The sequence below is a fragment of the Mastigoproctus giganteus genome, chromosome 8, assembly GCF_048544385.1.
Source record: "Mastigoproctus giganteus isolate SK-2022 chromosome 8, ASM4854438v1, whole genome shotgun sequence".
Classification (NCBI taxonomy): Eukaryota; Metazoa; Arthropoda; class Arachnida; order Uropygi; family Thelyphonidae; genus Mastigoproctus; species Mastigoproctus giganteus.
The window spans coordinates 63298815-63319000 of NC_143582.1; the positions used below are offsets into that span (position 1 = coordinate 63298815).

Below are 20186 nucleotides of genomic sequence, written 5' to 3' on the forward strand. Positions count from 1 at the left end.
CAGTATATAGTGAACCCAACCAAATGTTTGCTTTGGATTGTCTCCTAGATATTCCCTTACAAAATGGGATTTTGAAATATTTTACACATGTAGAATAATGTGAGGAATTTCAAATTCCTAACATTATAATCTCTAGCCACCTTTCCAGACAAATGTAAAACAGCTTTATCTCAAAATGTGACACAAATGAGAAAATCTCCATCTTTCCAGTTAATCACACATGCTAATGACAAAATTTTTCCTGTTTCTCTATCATTTGGCATGATCAGATAGAGTAGCTGCAGTTTTATACATGAAGCTGCTTAAGAAATACCACTAACTGTGACATCTTTAACATCTTTTCTCATTTGCTAACAGAAAACACTTCTTGTGAATGCACATGTGCACTCACATATGCTTAGTACATTCTCCAAAAACATACAGTCAGAAGGCTGTTGTCTGTCTTTTTAAACAGCTTACACCAGATATGAATTGGTGTTTCAATGGCAATTCTTTGCAGATTGTTTGTTAGTTCCCTTTCATCTGCACTTGGTTATAAAATTTGGTCTGAGTAACAATGTTCCTTTTTCTGTGGCAATGCCATTTTGCCTTAATTATTACGTCAAATCTGAAGGATGCTCCCTTTGATTTTGTTCATGGGTCAATACAATAAAACTTGGAATTTCTCCAAAGCTTTTTTTTTTAATTCAATGATCAAGCTTCAAAGATAACTTGTGTTCATCCTGTATTTGGTGGCAAGCAGGGAAAAAAAAAATTCAAATTCATAGGCTGCACAGTTATAATTCCTTTATACTAAAGGGTCAATGAAAGAAGGTTATAAATCTGAATTATCTTGTTCTGATTCAGTACTCTCTAAAACAAGAGTGAAGAAACAAAGCTGAATTTTGTTGCTAAGCCATTATATAAACATATTTCCTGTATGTTAAATTTTCAACAATAAATACTCACATCATCACCCCAAGAACATGAACTGGTGGTTCTTCGAGTAGTCTCTGACCAGCTACTTTCACATGGTGCCATCTCTTTATTTCCTTCTGGAATCTGTATACCTTCTTCCTTATGATCCCTAAGTAATTTTTTTTAATAAGAAACAAAATAAATATCAATTTTCTTTTTAAATTTTTTTTTTTTTTTTAAATATAATTTGTATTTTTTTAAAAATACAAAGGTTTGATCAAAACACTGGGTGAATGATCTTATAATTCTTGAATGCATAGCAGTAGCTAAAAGATTGTGAATAGGACTTGCAATGGATACTTTTCAGCATGCCCAAAACAAGTATTAACTTATTATGCACCAGTTTAATGGAAAGCCAATTTAAATGAACACTTATTTTTCTCATTTGCCAAATGAACTAAAAATTACAAAATTTGACAACTGGAAATTTCTGATCAACAGAAACCTTCCTATTGTGCTGAACTCTCCTTATTTGACACCACGCCATGCAACTTTTGGCTATCCCCAAAATTAAAATGGGACATGAAAGGAAAATGATGTGAGTCAATTTAAGAAATTCAATAAAAGAAGGCTTCTAAATATGTTTTGATCAGTAGCAAGCACACTGAAACAAATGTGTAGTTGCAGAAAGAGATTATATTAAAGAATATTAACAATGAAAATATTTATTATTGAATAAAATTTATTTTTTCCAACATTCACCATACATTTTGATTAAACACTGTACATGGTATAAAATGACAGACACATTACATTTTCATATGATAAAAACTACCAAAAATTCAATTTATAATTATTTATTTTTAATTATTTTAAAATATTTTAAAATTTTAAAAAATTAAAATATTATATTATTTTTAAATTATTTTAAAGTTAATGTCTTATATAAATCCCTAATTGTGACTTTAAAACAATATTTCTTTGCAGGTTATTTTCATTAAGAGATAGCTACCAATTAAGCCCGAGGCGGGAATCGAACCCGCGACCTTTGTTGTTGTTGTTGTTTTTTTTTTTTTTGGTGCAAGGGCTGCTTAGGCCATATTGCACCTATCCCCGTTATGAATGTTAAATATGCATGGTGATTGTGATGGCATTACTCAAAAACGATCGTATAATTCGATCTTTTTGGTGAAGTGAAAGAACTCCAGCAGATTAGCATCGTTACCTATGATGTGGCAGAGTGTCAAAGGTTCTTTAAGGTTTGGCAGAAAGCTAAAAGAGACTTGGCGGGCAGTGGTGTATAATGTACACTCAATAAGAATATGCTTTGTTGTGAGTGGACAGTTGCACTGTGCGCATTGTGGAGGATCATTACCTGTGAGGAGATAAAGGTGGGTAAGATGACTGTGGCCAATTCGCGCTCTAGTTAAAATTACTTCCTCCCTCCTGTTTATACGGAAACTGGAGGTCCACGGTTGCGGTTCAGGTTTTATTTGGCGGAGTTTATTGTGCGTTTGGGCTTGCCATTGAATTCTCCATTGTTCTTTACACACTCTTCGAATGTTACTTTTGTAGTCAAGATATGGGACGTAATGCTGTGATAATTCTCTGTCGGATGGATGTTTAGCAGCATAGTCTGCACGTTCGTTTCCTTGTATCCCAGCATGGCCTGGGATCCAACAGAAAATGGCCACTCATTGGAGTTCTTGAAGATGCATCAGTTTGGATTTTATGAGCTGTATTAAAGGATGTGTTTTAGAAGAATTGTTCTGTAAAGCTAAAATCGCACTCTGGGAGTCCGTATACATCATGCTTTTATGGATGGCCAGATGGAGGATATTTTCCACTGCAAGTTTGATGGCATATAATTCAGCTGTATAGCTGCTGCATTCATTGGGAAGTGATACGGAGAAGGTTTTATGAGGGAAAATGGCTGAAGCACCCACTCCACTCTTAGATTTTGATCCGTCAGTATATATTTTTGAAAAATGCAGATGATTTTGTGCATGGGCTATATGGAGTTGTTGTATATTAACATTTGCAAGAGAGTGTTTTCCCCAGTTTAGAAAATAATTGTCACAGAGTGGTTTAATAGACCTCCATGGGGGATCCGTACTGCTTAAATCTTGAAGAACTTTACTGGGATCTATATTCCAAGTTTCTGATAATGCTTAGCTCTGAGAGCAAAAGGCTGAATTGCTCTAGGTTTATTTCTATAGAATGTTGTGAACTGTGGGTCGTTAAGTATTGGCCTAATGGGATGGGTAGGTAGACTTTGGATTTTAGTTGTATAGTTAAGAATTAACATCTTTCTCCTGAGGGTTAGAGGAAGTTCATGAGCATCAATATAAAGACTTTGAACTGGTGAAGTTCTATAAGCGCCTATAGAAATCCTCAGGGCAGAGTGTTGAATTGGTGCAAGTCGCGCTAGCACGCTTTCCCTAGCAGAATCATACACCGGGGCACCGTTATCAAGGCGAGATCTGATTAGGGCTCTATACAAATGCAGTAACGTGTACCGATCTGCACCCCATGATGTAGAAGAAATGACTCTGAGTATGTTCATTTTTTTCAGGCAAGACGTCTTTAGATGTTTAACGTGCTCTATGAAGTTCAACTTACTATCAAAAGTCAGACCAAGCAGACGAAAGCTGCTCACAACTGAGATAGGCTGATTTGTTAAGTGTACTTCAGGATCTGGATGCATCTTCCTTTTGTTACAAAAGTGAACTACTTTAGATTTTGAACAAGAGAGTCGATACCCATTCTGTGCCATCCATAACTGAATATTATTAATTGAAATTTGGAGCTGCCGCTCAATGAAAGTCATGTTTTGAGAACTGCAAGAAAAAGTGAGATCATCGGCATAGAGGTATGAATTCACAGTGCTGGGCATATATTTAGTCATATGGTTTATTCTTATTGCAAATAAGGTGGCGCTGAGCACAGAGCCTTGTCGGTATCGGACTTGAAAAGATCTGTGCTGAAGGAAATTCAATATGAAGTACGGTAAGTGGCCTCTCAGGTCAAGGGAATGCAGATCTCTTAGGATACCAAAACGGCATGTGGTGTCGAAGGCTTTTTCTACATCGAGGCATACCATGATGAGATGCTCATTTCGAATGAATGCATTCCTGATGTTTGTTTCCGCTTTGACCATGAGATCCAGGGCTGATCGATTTTTCCTGAATCCAAATTGATTGTCAGAAATTATATTTTTAGAGTCGAGAAACCAAGTAAGTCGACGGTGAATTATTTTTTCCAGGGTTTTGCTTAAGCAGCTGGTGAGAGAGATAGGTCTATAGTTTTCAGGAATGGAATGATCTTTTCCTGGTTTCGGAATTGCTATTATATAGGAGTGGTGCCAGGAACTGGGGAAACAATGTTCAAGAAAGATGCGATTGAAAAAAGTGAGCAGTGAAGAGACCGATTCTTTATTTAAGTGTTGGAGCATTATGTAGTATATTCCGTCGGGGCCTGCAGCACTGTGTTTTGAGCTAGATATGGCTTCTTGAAGTTCAAGCATTGTAAGCGGCTGATTATAAGGTATAGTACATTTACTCATAGGTCTGAAGTTCAGTTTGGACTTTTCAGCTAATTCTTTGATCTTCTGGAATGATAGATCATATGCTGTTGAGGCAGATAACTGTGAAAAAACAGTCCCTAGGGCATTCGCTATATCTGTAGGAGAAGAAAGATCCTGTCCATTCCAGTTGAGAATTGGGGAGGATAATCGGGGAACTTTGCCACTTAGTTGTTTTATTTTCCGCCATATTATTCTTGAATCAGTATTTTTATTAATCGAGCTCGCAAATCGAATCCAAGATTCTCTTTTAGCTTTCTTCCTAATGTGACGGGCCTTGGCTCTGAGTCTCTTGTAGTTTATAAGATTGGCGGTGGTGGGATATTTTCGAAACAGATTCCATGCTCGGTTTTTTTCTTTTTTTGCACCTTTGCACTCTTCGTTCCACCAATAGTTTATGGTTCTATGGGTTGTTGACTGTGATTGTGGAATCGCGGTGCATGCAGCAGCCAGTATTTGTCTCGTGATGTGATCAGTAGCTCTGTCAATAGGACAGGTTTCGATTATCTGTTCATCAAAGGACACTCGGGAAGTGAATTTTGCCCAATCTGCTCTGTGGAATTTCCATTTTACGTAGTTTTGGGAAATTATGGAATGTCCTGTTTGAATCTTACATATTAGCGGAAAGTGATCACTATTTAGCGGGTTGTCGAGGGCCGTCCACTCAATACTAGGGAAGAGGATCGGAGAGCATATCGAAAGGTCTATTGCAGAAGTTCTACCCGTAGAGAGATGGATGTAAGTTGGCAAGCCAGTATTTAGTATAGTCAGATTTTGTCTGTCAGCAAGCTGTTCGATAAGTTGTCCTCGTCCATCTGCATTGGGAGAACCCCACAATGGATGGTGTCCATTGAAGTCACCCAATAAACAGATAGGGGTTGGCAACTGCTGAATAAGATCTTCCAGTTCATGGATGGTATAGGAGTGATTGGGCGATAGGTAGATAGAAACAATTGTCAAAGTAATACCAATCACAATACGTGTTGCAACAGCTTCGATGGAGGTTTGTAAAGGAATTAATCTGCAAGGTACTAGTGAGTCTATGAGTATGGCTACCCCTCCGTGAGCATTATTTGTAGTAGTTCTGTCTTTTCTAAAGAGTGCATAATTCTTAATTGAGAGTGATACATGCTGTGTTAAATTTGTCTCTTGTAGGCAGATGCCTACAGGATGGTAACGATTAATTAACTCGTGGATGTCATCAATGTTACTGCGAATTCCTCTACAGTTCCACTGTATGATTTGGTGCATTATTTGGTTCTGTTACTTGAGGTAGATTCTGAGTCTTTTTTATTCCCAGGCTGTTTGTGGCGATCGAGTTTCATTTTCTCTTTTCTTGGAAAGGTTGGGCGTCCGATATCCATGACATCTTCTGCATGAAGATCTAGGATAGGTTCATTTGGGTCAGTATTGTTATCAGTGTCCATATTTGCTGAAGTGATATTGCTTGTCTTCCTATCTGTATTAGTTCACAAATCCAGAAAACTTCAAAAGTTATTTTCATCAGTTATTTTCTGGCATTTTAGTTCACAAATCCAGAAAACTTCAAAAGCACTAGATGCAAAGACAGGATCATCTCAACAACCTTTTGTACTTGCATAAGTGCTTCTAAAATCTTTCAATCTCAATGAGCTCGTTATAATATTAGCATTTTGGTTCTGCAATTGAACTTTACGAGTAATACTTGTTAAAATGAAGCTGTGCATCCATTTTATTCACATAATTATTATTCTCTAACTGATACACAGTTTATGAGAATAAAGCTGTGCATCAGTTATTTCTTGATTCTGCTATGCATTATATAGGCTAGTGCATATGATTTACAGAAGAGCAGTATAATGCAATTATACACATAACATGATCACTATATTTGAGGAAACACAGTTGCTAAGGGGGAGGGGGTTAAAAGGTTGCTGAAGCTATTAGAGAAATCTTGGTACAGATTTCTTAAGGGTAAGTATGGATAATGATAAGAGTAGCTGAACTATACAATTTATTTCTAAACTGATGGAAGTACCTTAAAAATGGTATAGGCAGAAATGTGGAAAAAAAAGTTTAAATAATTATGGTATACAATACCATATAAAATTCTGCAATGAGATTTTGTAACAGTAATAGAGAACAGTCACATCCAACAGATCTGGATGCCTTTATTACTTTTGCATTCTAATCTCTGACACGTCTTGAGATTAATATCAAATGGCTCTAGAATAGCAAAATGCCATTCTATGTTTGCTGCCATAATTTTCACTAATAAATGGTAAATATGACACTGTATGCCTGTAACAAATGAATAGTACAGTAGTACAAGCAAGGTGGTTAAGAATCAACACAAGTAATACTACTGCAACAAGACCTAAAAAAATTAGGCACATGGACTGAAAAGTCAAAATGCAAGGTACTGCATATGCATAGCAATAATCCTAGAATAATATAGAAAGTTTTTTTTTTTTTTTTTTTTTAGGAGCATTAGCAACTAAGGCCATATTGCTCCGGGATATGCGGTGGTCATTCCCAACCTTTCCGCATTCTCCGTATTTGGTGGTAACGGGCTCGAACCTCGGTCTAATCAAGAAGCGTGTGCTACGCACTGCTGCTCCTTCCCACCTTGCTACGGAGGCGCCAATATACAAAGTACTGAATATGCACAGCAGTAATCCTAGACCTTCATGTTGAGCTGTATTGTAGAGCTCAATATGAAGTCCTCTTGAGTTGTGCAAACAGCTAGATAGGAAGCCCACGAGGCTCTATCAATGATATATTTGTTATTTGGTTTTTAGGAGCATTAGCAACAAAGGCCATATTGCTCCGGGATATGCGGTGGTCATTCCCTGACCTTTCCGCATCCTCCATATTTGGTGTCAATGATATACAAAACTTTTGCCAGCAGAGCCATGAGGTGAGTATCCCATTATATAAAGGAATGATTAACCCACACCTTTAGTACTACAAAGGTCTGGAAGGTTCATTTTAAGGAAATGAAGGATATGGAAATGTTGGAATGAGTGCAGAGAAGAACAAAAAGATTTAGTCAAGGACACAAAAGGGTAGTCCAATCATGAACGATTTCAATTCTCTCTGCACTTGGAAACCAGGCAACTATGAGGAGACTTGATTGAAGTGTTTAAGGCTTTAAATGGATTAAGTAAACAGAATGCTGATAGCATCCTTACTCTTCCTTGGACAACACAAAAGGGGTTATAAATTTAAATTGAAAAGAGGTGGCTGCAGGATAGATGTGCGAATTTTTGCTTTCAGCCAGAGAGGAATATTGATCATTATAACAAACCTGTAACTGTAATATTAATAAAACATACCTTGATAGCAATATATCACTACTGCCACAAGCAACACAACTGAAATCATTATTTTCGCTGACCAGTTCAGGGGGAGGATGATTCTGCAGAGTACTTTGTGAAACTCCTTCCCTTTATAAAAATTAAATAATAAAACAATATATAAAACAAAGTTACACTACACATTAAGAAGATAAAATATATTAAAAAATTTATATTTTTTATGTTTATCAGAAAATACATTTGATATAAGCTTTGTATGGCATTACATAGGCATCTATGAACTGCACAAAAAAAGTGTCTTGCTACTTAGGAATGAACTAATTTATTCACATTATGTGCAGACTGTTACTATCACATAAATAAACATTTTGAATTTTAATGATGCAATACATAAAATTAAAATAAGATAATCATTTTGGGTAATAATAGTCTTCATTCACAAATATTTGAATTATCTAAAAAAAAAAAAATTATATATTTGGAATATTTAGAAAAGCCACTAAAATTGAAAATAAAGCTAACAAAAATGAAAACAATGAAAATAATTCCTAATGTGCTGCAATTTCCAGTACTGCTTTCATTATTTTCCATTCCACTTTTTCAAGACAAAATATACTCAAATGTCAATGCACCGTAATGATTTTTACCCTACTTTTTTTACCAACACCAGTATTTTGTAGTTTTCATATACAATGAACTATTGAAACCTGAAATGTCCAGAAAATCAATTTGTGTTCTCAAATTAATTTTCTGGAAAATATATTTGTTGCATGCAGTCAAACCCTACTATGGGAAAGTTATTCAAAATCAACTGGCATGCCATGAAGAATTGAGTATCATTCTTCAAGGGACATTCAGATACAGTCATATTTATGGTACCATGGTTATGCTCATTACTTTGTGTCTGTTCACAAAGCATCAACCTAAGTTTATCAGTAATGATCTTGAAGAACTTGATGAAAAAGCACTGAAATCAGTCTTCATCTTGATCTAAGGCAATGAAGCTGAACCACTGGTATGAATGATGAACACAGGAAAATATACAGGCATATGACTACCCAAAAATAGTTTATATTATAAAAAAGTATTTTTTATTTAAATAAAAATTTGTTTTATGGCCGTATTTAGCAGTGAAAGCAGTAAGTGTAACTGATTTCAGAATTATACAGCAACAAAGTTTTCATCAGAAATTTAAGTATTATTTTTTTTTATACAGCCACTCCCCAGCTTACGTAATACTTGACTTATGGAAATTTGACTTTACGTAAGTTTTTGCCAGTTGGTGCAAACTTAAAAAAAAATCATCGAAATATTTTGCATTCTGTTAGAATAAATGGAGGTATCATGAAAATATCGTAATGCGAACCCAATAACACTTTTTTTTTTTTTTTTTTTGGTTATTCGTTCCTAGACCTTGGAAGTTGAAATTTTTGCTATATAACTAAGCTATTTATCTTTCTAAAAGGTCATTTTTATAATTGAAATTTCACTATAGTTTCATTGTTGCCATATGTTCTGTTATAAGAATCTTTGAACACCGTTGTGATATTTTTCTGAAACACATTTCCATAGGTCGCTACCATAAAACAATATGCACTTTCCAGTTTATTGGGCTTTTCTGTTAGTGCAATCTATTATAAATGGGTAGTAAAATCAATCTTATTCCATTTGCAATAATACTGATAACTGGAATTTTGTGGGTTTTTACGTTACGGTATTATAGTGAAATGAGTCCTCCTGCTGCAATGTATAGGGGGATGGTGTTGGAGACAGCAGGGAGTGGTAATAAATGGACAATGCTCTGCGTAGACTGATGTTGTTAGCGGAGTCTCCCGGGGTTCAGTGCTAGGCCCATTTTTGTGTTGTGTATTTATCATGATGCCTCCGTAGCCGGGTGGGCAGGAGCAGTAGTGCGTACCACACGCTTCTTGATTAGACCGGGGTTCGAGCCTGTGACCACCAAATACGGAGTATGCGGAAGGTGAGGGAATGACCACTGCATATCCCCAGCCCAGACAGAGGGTGAGGGTTGGCACAGGAAGGGCATTCAGCCGTAAAAATTTCATGCCTAAACTATAAAAATGCTGACCCCATATATACATAATGGGAAAAGGCAAGGCCAAAAAAAAAAAAAAAAAATCGATGAGGATATGTCAGGCTGTGTCCAGGTTTGCAGATGATGCAAGAGTTGGCGGGATTGTTAATGACAGTAAAGACAGCATGCTACTGCAACAGGATCTAGAAGGGTTGGGCAGATGGGCTGAGAGGTGGCAGCTGAGGTTTAGCATTGATTGCAGGATGCTCCATGTGGGTGGCGGTGACCCAGAAGAAATGTACCAGCTGTGTGGTGCTGCACTCAGTGGGGTGGAGAATGGGGGGGGGACCTGAAGGTGATTGTGCAGTCAGATATGAAGTTCTCTGAGCAGTGCAGATGGGCTGCCAGAGCAGGTCATGGAGTTTTGTCAATGATGTATAGGAATTTTGCTAGCAGAGACCAGGAGGTGATTATCCCTTTGTATAAGGCCACACCTTGAGAACTGCATACAGATTACGAAGTCTCATTTTAGAAAGGATGTTGAGTTGCCTGAATGAGTACGGAGAAGGGCAACAAGATTGGTATGAGGAACAAAGGGGTACTCTTACCAAGAGATAGTCTTAAGTTCTGCAAGTTGCAGCATCTGGAGACTAGGCACCTGCGAGTTGATCTGATTGAGGCGTGTAAGGCCTTGAATGGTTTGAGCAGGCTCAACGCTGACGGGATACTTAGACTTACTCAGATTAAGAACCTGAGAGGCATAGATTCAAATTGAGGAAAGACAGTTGTAGAATAGATGTGCGAAAGTAACATGTAAATTTACGAGTGCTACATAAGCATTTAGGGAAATTCCGACTTATGTAGAGTTCCGCGGAATGCAACTCTTACTAAGTCTAGGAGTGGCTGTATTGATAAAAACTATTTACTAATTTTAGAGTTTTTTTCCTATATGGTAAATGCAAATTGTTATATTTTTGTTCTTATTTTTTGCAAGCATCATCAACCCAGGGCTTTGAAAAATTGTTTCATGAGCCCCAGTTTTATATGAAGAAATAGTGAGAACACTCAAGAAACAATAGAAAAACTTCGCTTAGAAATATTTTTTTTTTTTTTTTTTTTTATGAAAACCCCAAACACGAAAGGTATCAAAACCTATAGTACTTAGTACCGTGCATGGGTTGAAGGAGAAGAATGGGGGGAGGGTGATATATGTCTCAATGATCACATTTTTGCTTCCAAGGGTAAGTCTGCTTCTTCTAAAGCACTTCCCTTATTCCTTCCAGTGGTCAGCTCTAACTTTGAAATTCCACAGAAAAAGAGAGCAAGAGAATTTTATATAACCTGACTGTTGTCCAAGAAGCACAGCTACCACCTTGAGATCAGAGTAATTCACTTTATCCAAAAAAACTAGCGTCATAACTTTCTTCCAAGTGCCCAGAACAGCTACTAAAAACAGAGTGTAATATAATTCTCATTGTGTAGCAAAAATTCCTTCAAACTGGTATTCAGGTAGTCAACAAAAAATCTCTAATGATGAAATGTGCACATACACACACAACAGACAGCATCCAGAGCAGAGATCAGACCATGAATACATCAGTACAATATACAAGAACCTCCTTCCTTTGCATACATATTTTATCTCTCAGCATTTCCTGAGAGATCAAAATTCCACAGCAGATTATTCAATTCAGCATGTGTGAACATTTTTGATTACTTTCATATAATAACAGCATTACCAGCCACTCAAAATCACTAGGAGGTACTTGACTAGTGTCACAATCAGAATCTGTGCACATTTTTAAAATTCATACAGAGGAAGCAAGAACTGGTACAACTGCACTATGTGAGAAGGAGCACAGCTGATGGCAGATATATGTATTGAAGGTTTGTTCTTAGTGTTATTCTTTAACGTTCATATGATTTGTTATGATGGTTCTTTCTGATGGTTTGTTATGAATTAAAGAATTCATAACCATCAGAAGTTTCAAACAAAACATTTTAATCAATGCAATGTAACTTCAAATCAATGTAAATAAGCATTGCCTGTCATATAAAAGTTGTTTTGCAAATACCTTTTGAACTCTTAACACAATAACACACAGAAAATATGCTAAAAAGAATACGATTTATTACAACAAATCAAAATTGGCATAATGTAACTGGAAAAATTTTACACATAAAAGACAGATCAAAGATCATAAAATATCATAAAAAAAAGTAATTTTCTTAAAAATATTATGCAAAAAAAACCACTATAATTTTTCCTCTATTTCTTAAATTTTATTAATTCTGATTAAAAAACTTGTACATAAGTCAAAAACATAAGTCAAAAATGTAAATGTACATAACATTATATAAATAAGACCAGCATATAAGGAAAAAAAATCGTGAAAGATTAATTAGAGGATGAGGGACAGCAGTTGTGTTCTAGGTGAATTTAAAAGAGTAGGATTGAATGGGTAGAAATACTTTCTTTCTTAAAATGAGTTATAAATTTTCACTACAATTTGTTTTCAGATTATCAAGTTCTGCTATATGCACAACAGAGCATATACACTACCTTCAAAAAAATACCCCAGACCCCCTGTTTTCATGTCCATTAACCTTTCCATCAAATAAACAAGTGCTTCACCAGTATATACGGAAAGTGCATAAGCAACCCACAAGTCAGTTGTTCTTGCTAACTGATTTAAAAGGAGGGAGAAAAGGTGCTATTGTAGGATGTCATATTTCTGGCTTGTCAATTCATGCAGATTTTGACAGCCTACACCACACAGAGGTGACCACTGGCGATGCTATGATGAAATGGAAGTGTGACACTACATTCCAATGCCCTGCAACACACAGGAAGACAACTGATGTTCAATCCACATGGCTAAGGCATACTCATAAGGGAAGTGTGACAATGTCATCAGACATTACTGAAAAATAACCAGAAGTTTAAAGATGTCAACAGGAGATGAGGTCTGTACAAACACTATGCATGGAGCCACATAGCCTTGGATTTCTTGGGAGGGCAATAGCACATAAGCCAAATATCGCTAACTGTCATCAGCAGTCTTTTTTGCTTGTTTGTTGCAGTGTTTGTTACTTGGTGCAACAAACACTGCAAACAGTACAGATGGGGGTGAAATTGGTTGTAGTGATAAATTTCCCCTACTCCATATACATTTATTTACCACTTTTCAACCATAGGGCACACAGATTCTAGATAATGGTGAGAAAGCTGAGCAAAACAGAGAATCAATACGAAGTAGTCACTAGTATTAAGATATACACAAAATTTGGATTAACAAAAGTAAAGAGCAATTTCTCAAACGCAGATGGCTTAAGTGTAAAATAAACATTGTGATTATTCAATACCTAAAGTAAACAGAATAGAGGACTATCAAGTAAGTGTTGAGTATGAGAGACAGGCAGCGAGAAATTAGTTTTATAATGGGAATTCAAGCGGGGTATAGTAAAAGGTATCTGTTCAAGAAGAGGTGGAAAATTGATAATAGAGGTTATGATATTACAGTATAGATAAAAAGAGACCAACAGAGTTGTTTGAGTGAAAAGGAACAATTCTGAAGTGGTGACAAAGAGCTCTTAGTTTCGACAGTGAAAGGCAATTCAATTTCAAAAGAATAACAATTTAATGAATTTGATTTGAATTCGCTCAAATCTACAAGAAAGATATTCCTGTTGTGGGGACCAAATAATATCACAATAATATGCCACAAGAGTATTACAATTACATGGACAGGTGTGGGAGTAGAGGATGCCTGGAGGATGTCTGCATTGTGCCAAGATGAAGTTTGGAAGAGGTGTGGCTATGGAGCAAAATGGAAACTATACTATGAGTCCATACCTAGAGTCACATCACGAGAAATGTGAATTTCTCATAGCACGGCCTAAGACCTTTGGTGGTTGTGTGGTGTCCACATCATTTTGGGTAAATCCATACTCCCATACCATACAGCTAATACTGTTTGTTTCAGAATGGTTCATGGGCATGAAATGTACAAAAGTTAAAACAGTTGGCACAGAGTTCCAATTTGAGCTCTATGGGATGAAGTAGAATATCAAACAAGGGCTAAACCGATATATGCTTTGGGCACCTTAGCAGCTAAGCTGATTACTGTTCAGCAGGAGGAAATGAAGACCATACCTGCTGAACTTTGAACTAGATTTTAAACCAGTTCATTTTTCCGCAACCATTGTATGTTATTATTATCTAGCAGATGCTAGATAACAATAACGTACTAATAAACAAGAATAACAGTACAGAAAATTATCAATTTGTGGGTGCATAAGAAAATAACAAAATGATTTTGCGAGTTTTCTCAGAGCAAATATAATAACGCAGATGAACAAGTATTTTCATCAAGACTGCTGATGACAGTTAATAAAAACTCCATTAATAGGTGATATCAATGGAGTTTTTAGGAACTGTCAAAAGTACACATTACATCTGAATGGCACTTTTTCATCAAATCCCCACAGTGAATTTTGAAAAGCTGTTTTCTTGAATAATGAGAAGTAAAATCCATCTATTCCCATTGCTCACTCTGTTCATCTAAAGGGAACATACTATAACATGAAGACTCTGCTCAAAGCAAAACAACACAACACTCATCAATGGAATATCTGCAATGACCTCAAAGTCACTGCTGTGTTAATAGGCATGTAAAGGGGATTTAGAAAATACTGTTCTTTCCTATGCCTATGGGACAGCTGCTCTATTGCACACCACATCAGATGTGACTGGCTTCAAAGAAGAACATATGAGCCAGGAATGAGTAGCATGCAGTATGTTCCATTAATGGATCAAATAAAGATTTTTCTTCTGCCTCTCCATATTAAACTTGGCCTAATGAAGAGTTTTGTGAAAGAGATGAGCAAGATGAATGAAGATTTCATTACTTAAGTGAGAAATTTTCAAACCTCTGTGCTGCGAAAGAAAAAAGGGAATCTTTGCGGGGAATCTTTTTTACAATAATGTACTGTATTATTTTAACTATGTGCATAAAGTGTATTGGGTAAAAATGTAATTGTAACCAGTCTTGTGTTTTGTATTGAAAATCGTCTTAATTAACTTGTACTGACATTATCAGCAGTTGCATTACAAATAGTAAACAGGTGCCAGAAAAAAAGGAGAACATATTTGAAATTAACCATACAAAACTAATTTAGAAAAGTGTGTTTACATTTTTGACAGGAAAAAAAGTTTCATTTTGTTGACCAGTGTAATCAGTTTGCAATGGCACTGGGCAAATGAAATGTATCCATCTACACTTGTAAATAGGGTGATCCAAATTGCAAAACTGCACCACAAAATTTATTTATCATGCAGAAAGGTAAATCTCTAAATATGACTTCTAAGAAGAAGCAGTTTCCTGATTTGAAAGAGATACCACAATATAGATATGAATATCACCTATTAATTATCTAGAACAAGATCAATGTAGTGACTTTGTTCAAGAGTAAAAAAATTTAAAGTAACAAAAAAAAAAAAAAAAAAAAAAATCATTGTATTATCCAAAAATATTCACTAAGAAAAACATATCTATTTTAATATAATGCACATATTAAAAGTGGCATGCAAACTAAAACACTTAATTACTGCTATCTGCACTTGATAAAGAACTGTTACTCACACTTTAAGAACACTCCTGGAAATTCTTCTTGTCATAGTTAACGTAGTTGATTGGCAATATAATGCAACATCTTCCTGTTGTCATAAGATAAATATTATTTAAAATAATAATAAATATGCTATACCTATGCAGCATATGATACACAATTAAGCAAGCCATTATCTATACATTAGCTATATATATGCAAGTTAATATTAGTATTAGTACTGGCAAAATTGATGCAAGAAAGTAAGCTTGCATGTCAGCACGAAAAAATATTTTTTCTTTTTTTTAAATTCTTGCTGACTTATAAGCTTAAAATTCACTGCTTTATACAATGGGATAATCACTTCTTGGTCCCTGCTAGCAAATCCTGATTATCACTGATGAAACCTAAGAGCCTCCCAGAAGCTTGCCTGCATTGCTCAGAAAACTTCATGTCAACTGTACAATAATCCCCCCTGTATTTTAAATCACTAATGCAGACAGGCTGCCAGAACAGGTGATGGGGTATTGTCAATGATATACAGGAATTTTGCTAGCAGGGAAAAGGAGGTAATTATCCCTTTGTATAAGGCAATGGTCAGACCATGCCTTGAGTACTGCGTACAGGTCTGGAGGCCTCATTTTAGTAAGGATGTAGAATTGCTTGAGCGTGTACAGAGAAAGGCAACAAGATTGGAGAGGGGAACAAAGGGGTCCTCTTACCAAAAAAGCTAATGTTCTGCAAATTGCAGCAGCTGGAGACTAGACACCTGTGAGGTGATCTGATTGAGGTATATAAGGCCTTGAATGGGTTGAGCATGCTGAATTCTGATGGGATTCTTCGCACTTGCTCAGATTATGAACCTGAGTGGGCATAAATTCAAATTGAGGAAAGACAGTTGTAGAATAGATGTGTGGAAATTTGCCTTTAGCCAGCAGGTCGTTAATTACTGGAACAAACTTCCATCTATCGTTGTGGCAGTTGATAGCTTAAATAAATTCAAGGAGGAACTGGACAAATTTTTAGAGGGAGTAGTTACGTGAAATTTTTTTTTTTTGTCTGATGCTACATAAGCTCATACGCTTGCTTTCTTGCATCACATGCCACTACTACTACTTTATGAGAGCATCCTTAGACTCAGGAGAGGTTCACACGGATTGGAGATGTGCAAACTGTTCTGTTCTGAGTAAAATAATGGAGTCACTGGTTAAAGATGCATTGCAGGATCATCTAGACAAGACTGCAGCAATAATTCAGACACAGCATGGGTTTGTTAAGGGAAAGTCTTGTCTGACAAATTTGATAGGATATTATGATGTGGTTACAAAGGAACTGGATGCAAAAAATAATTTTGATATCATATATTTGGATTTCAGGAAAGCTTTGGACACTGTTGTGCATGGAAGACTATTGTACAAATTGGAGCAGAATGGTATTAAGGGTAAGTTGCTACAATGGATAAAAGGATGGTTATGTGTGAGAAGAAAGAGGGTGGTAATCAATGGGTGCTGCTCTTCGTGGACTAATGTTATTAGTGGAGTCCCACAGGGTTCAGTGTTGGGTCCACTGTTGTTTTGTATTTTTATCAATGATATTGATGAAGGTATATCAGGCTTAGTGTCGAAGTTTGCAGATGATACAAAGGTTGGCAGGGTTGTTAATGACAGTAATGGCATTATTCTACTGCAACAGGATCTAGATAATTTGGGCAGATGGGCTAAGAAGTGGCAACTGAAGTTTAACCTTGACAAATGCAAAGTACTACATATGGGTAGAAGTAACCTAAGAGAAAAGTACCAACTGTGTGGTACTACACTTGAGGTGGTAGAAAATGAAAAAGACGACTGGGAATAATTGTGCAGTCAGATATGAAGTTTTCTGAGCAATGCAGACAGGCTGCCAGGGCAGGTCATGGGGTTTTGTCAATGATATATAGAAATTTTGCTAGCACGGAAAAGGATGTGATTGTCCCTCTGTATAAGGCAATGGTCAGGCCACGCCTTGAGTACTGCGTACAGGTCTGGAGGCCTCATTTTAGGAAGGATGTCGATTTGCTTGAGCATGTACAGAGAAGGGCAACAAGATTGGTGAGGAATGAAGGGATCCTCTTACCACGAGAGGCTTAAGTTCTGCAAATTGCAATGACTGTAGACTAGGCACCTGCGCGGTGATCTGATTGAGGTGTATAAGACCCTGAATGAGTTGAGCATGCTGAATTCTGATGGGATCCTTCCACTTGTTCAGATTACGAACCTAAGGGGGCATAAATTCAAATTAAGAAAAGATAGATGTAGAATAGATGTGTGGAAATTTGCCTTTAGCCAGCGGGTGGTTAATTGCTGGAACAAACTTCCATCTGTCGTGGAAGTTGATAGGTTGAATAAATTTAAGGAGGAACTGGGCAGGCATTTAGAGGGAATGGTGTGATTTTTTTTTTTTTTTTTTGGCTGATGCTGCATAAGCTCATATACTTGCTTTTTTTGCATCGCATTTTTTTTTTTTTTGGTTTTTTTAGGGGCATTAGCAACTAAGGCCATATTGCTCTGGCAATATGCGGTGGTCATTCTGTGACCTTTCCGCATCCTCCGTATTTGGTGGTGACGGCCTCAAACCCTGGTCTAATCAAGAAGCGTGTGCTACGCACTGCTGCTCCTTCCCACCTGGCTACGGAGACGCCTTGCATCGCATGCCACTACTACTACTACCTTGAGTTTAGAGCTGGCCAAACAATACAAATAGTACGGGGATTATTGCTACCAAAATGCAGTACCTTACATTTATCAGTATTATTCTAACCTTAATTAATACAGCCAATTCTTCCTGACATAACTCACCTCTAGAAATACATGCCTGTGATGGAGGAAGTATTTTAAAATTACGCTAAGGATATCATTTGAACTTAATATGCAAATTTTTCTGGGCTATGAGCTTTAAGTTTTGTAACAATATTAATCTAATCTTGACATATCCTAAATACATAGATCCAGTGCTTTTTTTTGTAAAAAAATAGGTGCCGGTACTTATTCTTTGCTATCTCGAAAAATTGAAAATTAAAAGAATATGAAAAGTACTCTAAAATTTTTTTTTTTCCTGATATTATTACTTTAGCAGTGATGTTTTTAGAATAAGAACAACAAATTAAGTATATTAACACACTTTATTAAGCATAAATTTATTATTCAACTATATAAAAAATAAGTAAAATGTGAGTAAAATAAGTAAAAATAATTTCATAATAAAGTTTTTGTAGAATATTCCAAATTTTTATTAAGTTCTCATCCGACACCCTATGCTGACTTCTTTTCTTCCTCTTTGTGTGTCGGTTGCTGAATGATGTTTCTGAATCAGCCACAAATTGACATACTGTATTTTGCTGGATCGAAGTGGGTCAGCAGTGGGCCTACAGTTTTAAGAAACAGTAGTGACGAAACTATTTTTGTCATCAACGAAGCACTGGTTGGGCTGGTGATCAGATTCATTTGTGAAAATCCTCGTTCACATTCACTCAATGAAATTGGTATCGTACTCAGAGCGTTCATCAAATATTTCAATTCTTCCGAAACCTAATCAATTAGGTATCGACGAATTGTATCTCTTTCATTTAACTGTAACCTAAATGACAATTTTCTAACTTCATTTTCACCCAATGCCAACAATTCATGTTTAGAAGGATTAATACCTTCCTTGTCCTCATTTTCCTTCTCTCGTCATCTGTATTGTCACTAGTTCTTAAATTTGAAATTTTTTTTTTTTTCCCTTTTCTTTTTCTTTTTTTTTCGAAACTATCCAAAATGTCAGTGTCATTCAGATATTCAGGTACTGTGACCATGTAAACAGAGATGGGGAAAATTTAAGGAAAATGTGGATAATGCACTTCCGCGAAACAACAGATGATTATTTGTCGGGGTAAAAGAATATAACTTTTATAATTCTCAAACGGGGCACTTACAGTTGATTCACAGTGGTGTCCAACCTACTGCCCGCGAGGAAAGTGAACTAAAACAGCATTTAAAAATTTGTTAATTATCAAAAAATTTTCTTATTAAATGTTTTGTTCAGTAAATGTAATTATGTGTTGTACTTAATAAAATTTTTGAATATTTTCAATTTTACTTTTACATGCAACAAGATATGGAAAATGGAACACACTAAAGAATTGAATTTTTTTGAATATGGCCTCTGTACAGGAAAAGGTTGGAGACCACTGCAGCTCACTTTTGACTAGTGATTTCTCCGTATGTGGTCGGATAGGTTTTACCAGTGCCACTAAGTTGTAGAATGGTAATCCCTTTAGCCCTCTTAATTCGTGCAGCAGCACTATTTGCCTAAATTGCCTGAAGGCCAGAAATGTGAACAGTGTGTACCGAGTTAATTCTCTCCTAATCCGTTCGCTATACGAAAATTTTCTTCACTCAGTGGAAACTATTTTAAATGTAACTTCCAAGGGGAATTCAAAATAATTCACTATAAAAGGACTTTGTTAAACAGAGGTCCAACTGAGTAATTTAAAATTATAAAAATGGTTATACAGTTTTATGTAGAAAATATCTTAAAAATAAACAGTGAAAAATGCAAAATTTAATAAAATCATTTTAAGCTTATTTTAATAGTGGGTAAACGTGAAAAAAATTTATGGAATATTACAAATTTCGAAGTGCACTGCATCCAAATGTCACACGTCACTGTTAATAAAGGTGCCAGTACACCGTACCGTTGCGTACCATCCCAAAAAAAGCACTGCATAGATTAATATTGTTACAAA

General features: G+C 36.0%; 1 protein-coding gene across 1 annotated transcript in view; it reads right to left on the reverse strand.

Annotated features, from left to right (window-relative positions):
* Window positions 1-20186, reverse strand: part of LOC150081574 (primary cilium assembly protein FAM149B1-like) — a 168715-nt gene that overhangs the window by 138093 nt on the left and 10436 nt on the right. The window contains exons 2-4 of the mRNA XM_090379417.1: window positions 15460-15533; window positions 7798-7908; window positions 949-1066 (exon numbers count right to left, since the gene is read on the reverse strand). Of these exons, the coding sequence (XP_090235543.1) occupies window positions 949-1066; window positions 7798-7908; window positions 15460-15494 (264 nt within the window). The 5' untranslated portion in view covers window positions 15495-15533. The remainder of the gene's footprint in view (window positions 1-948; window positions 1067-7797; window positions 7909-15459; window positions 15534-20186) is intronic.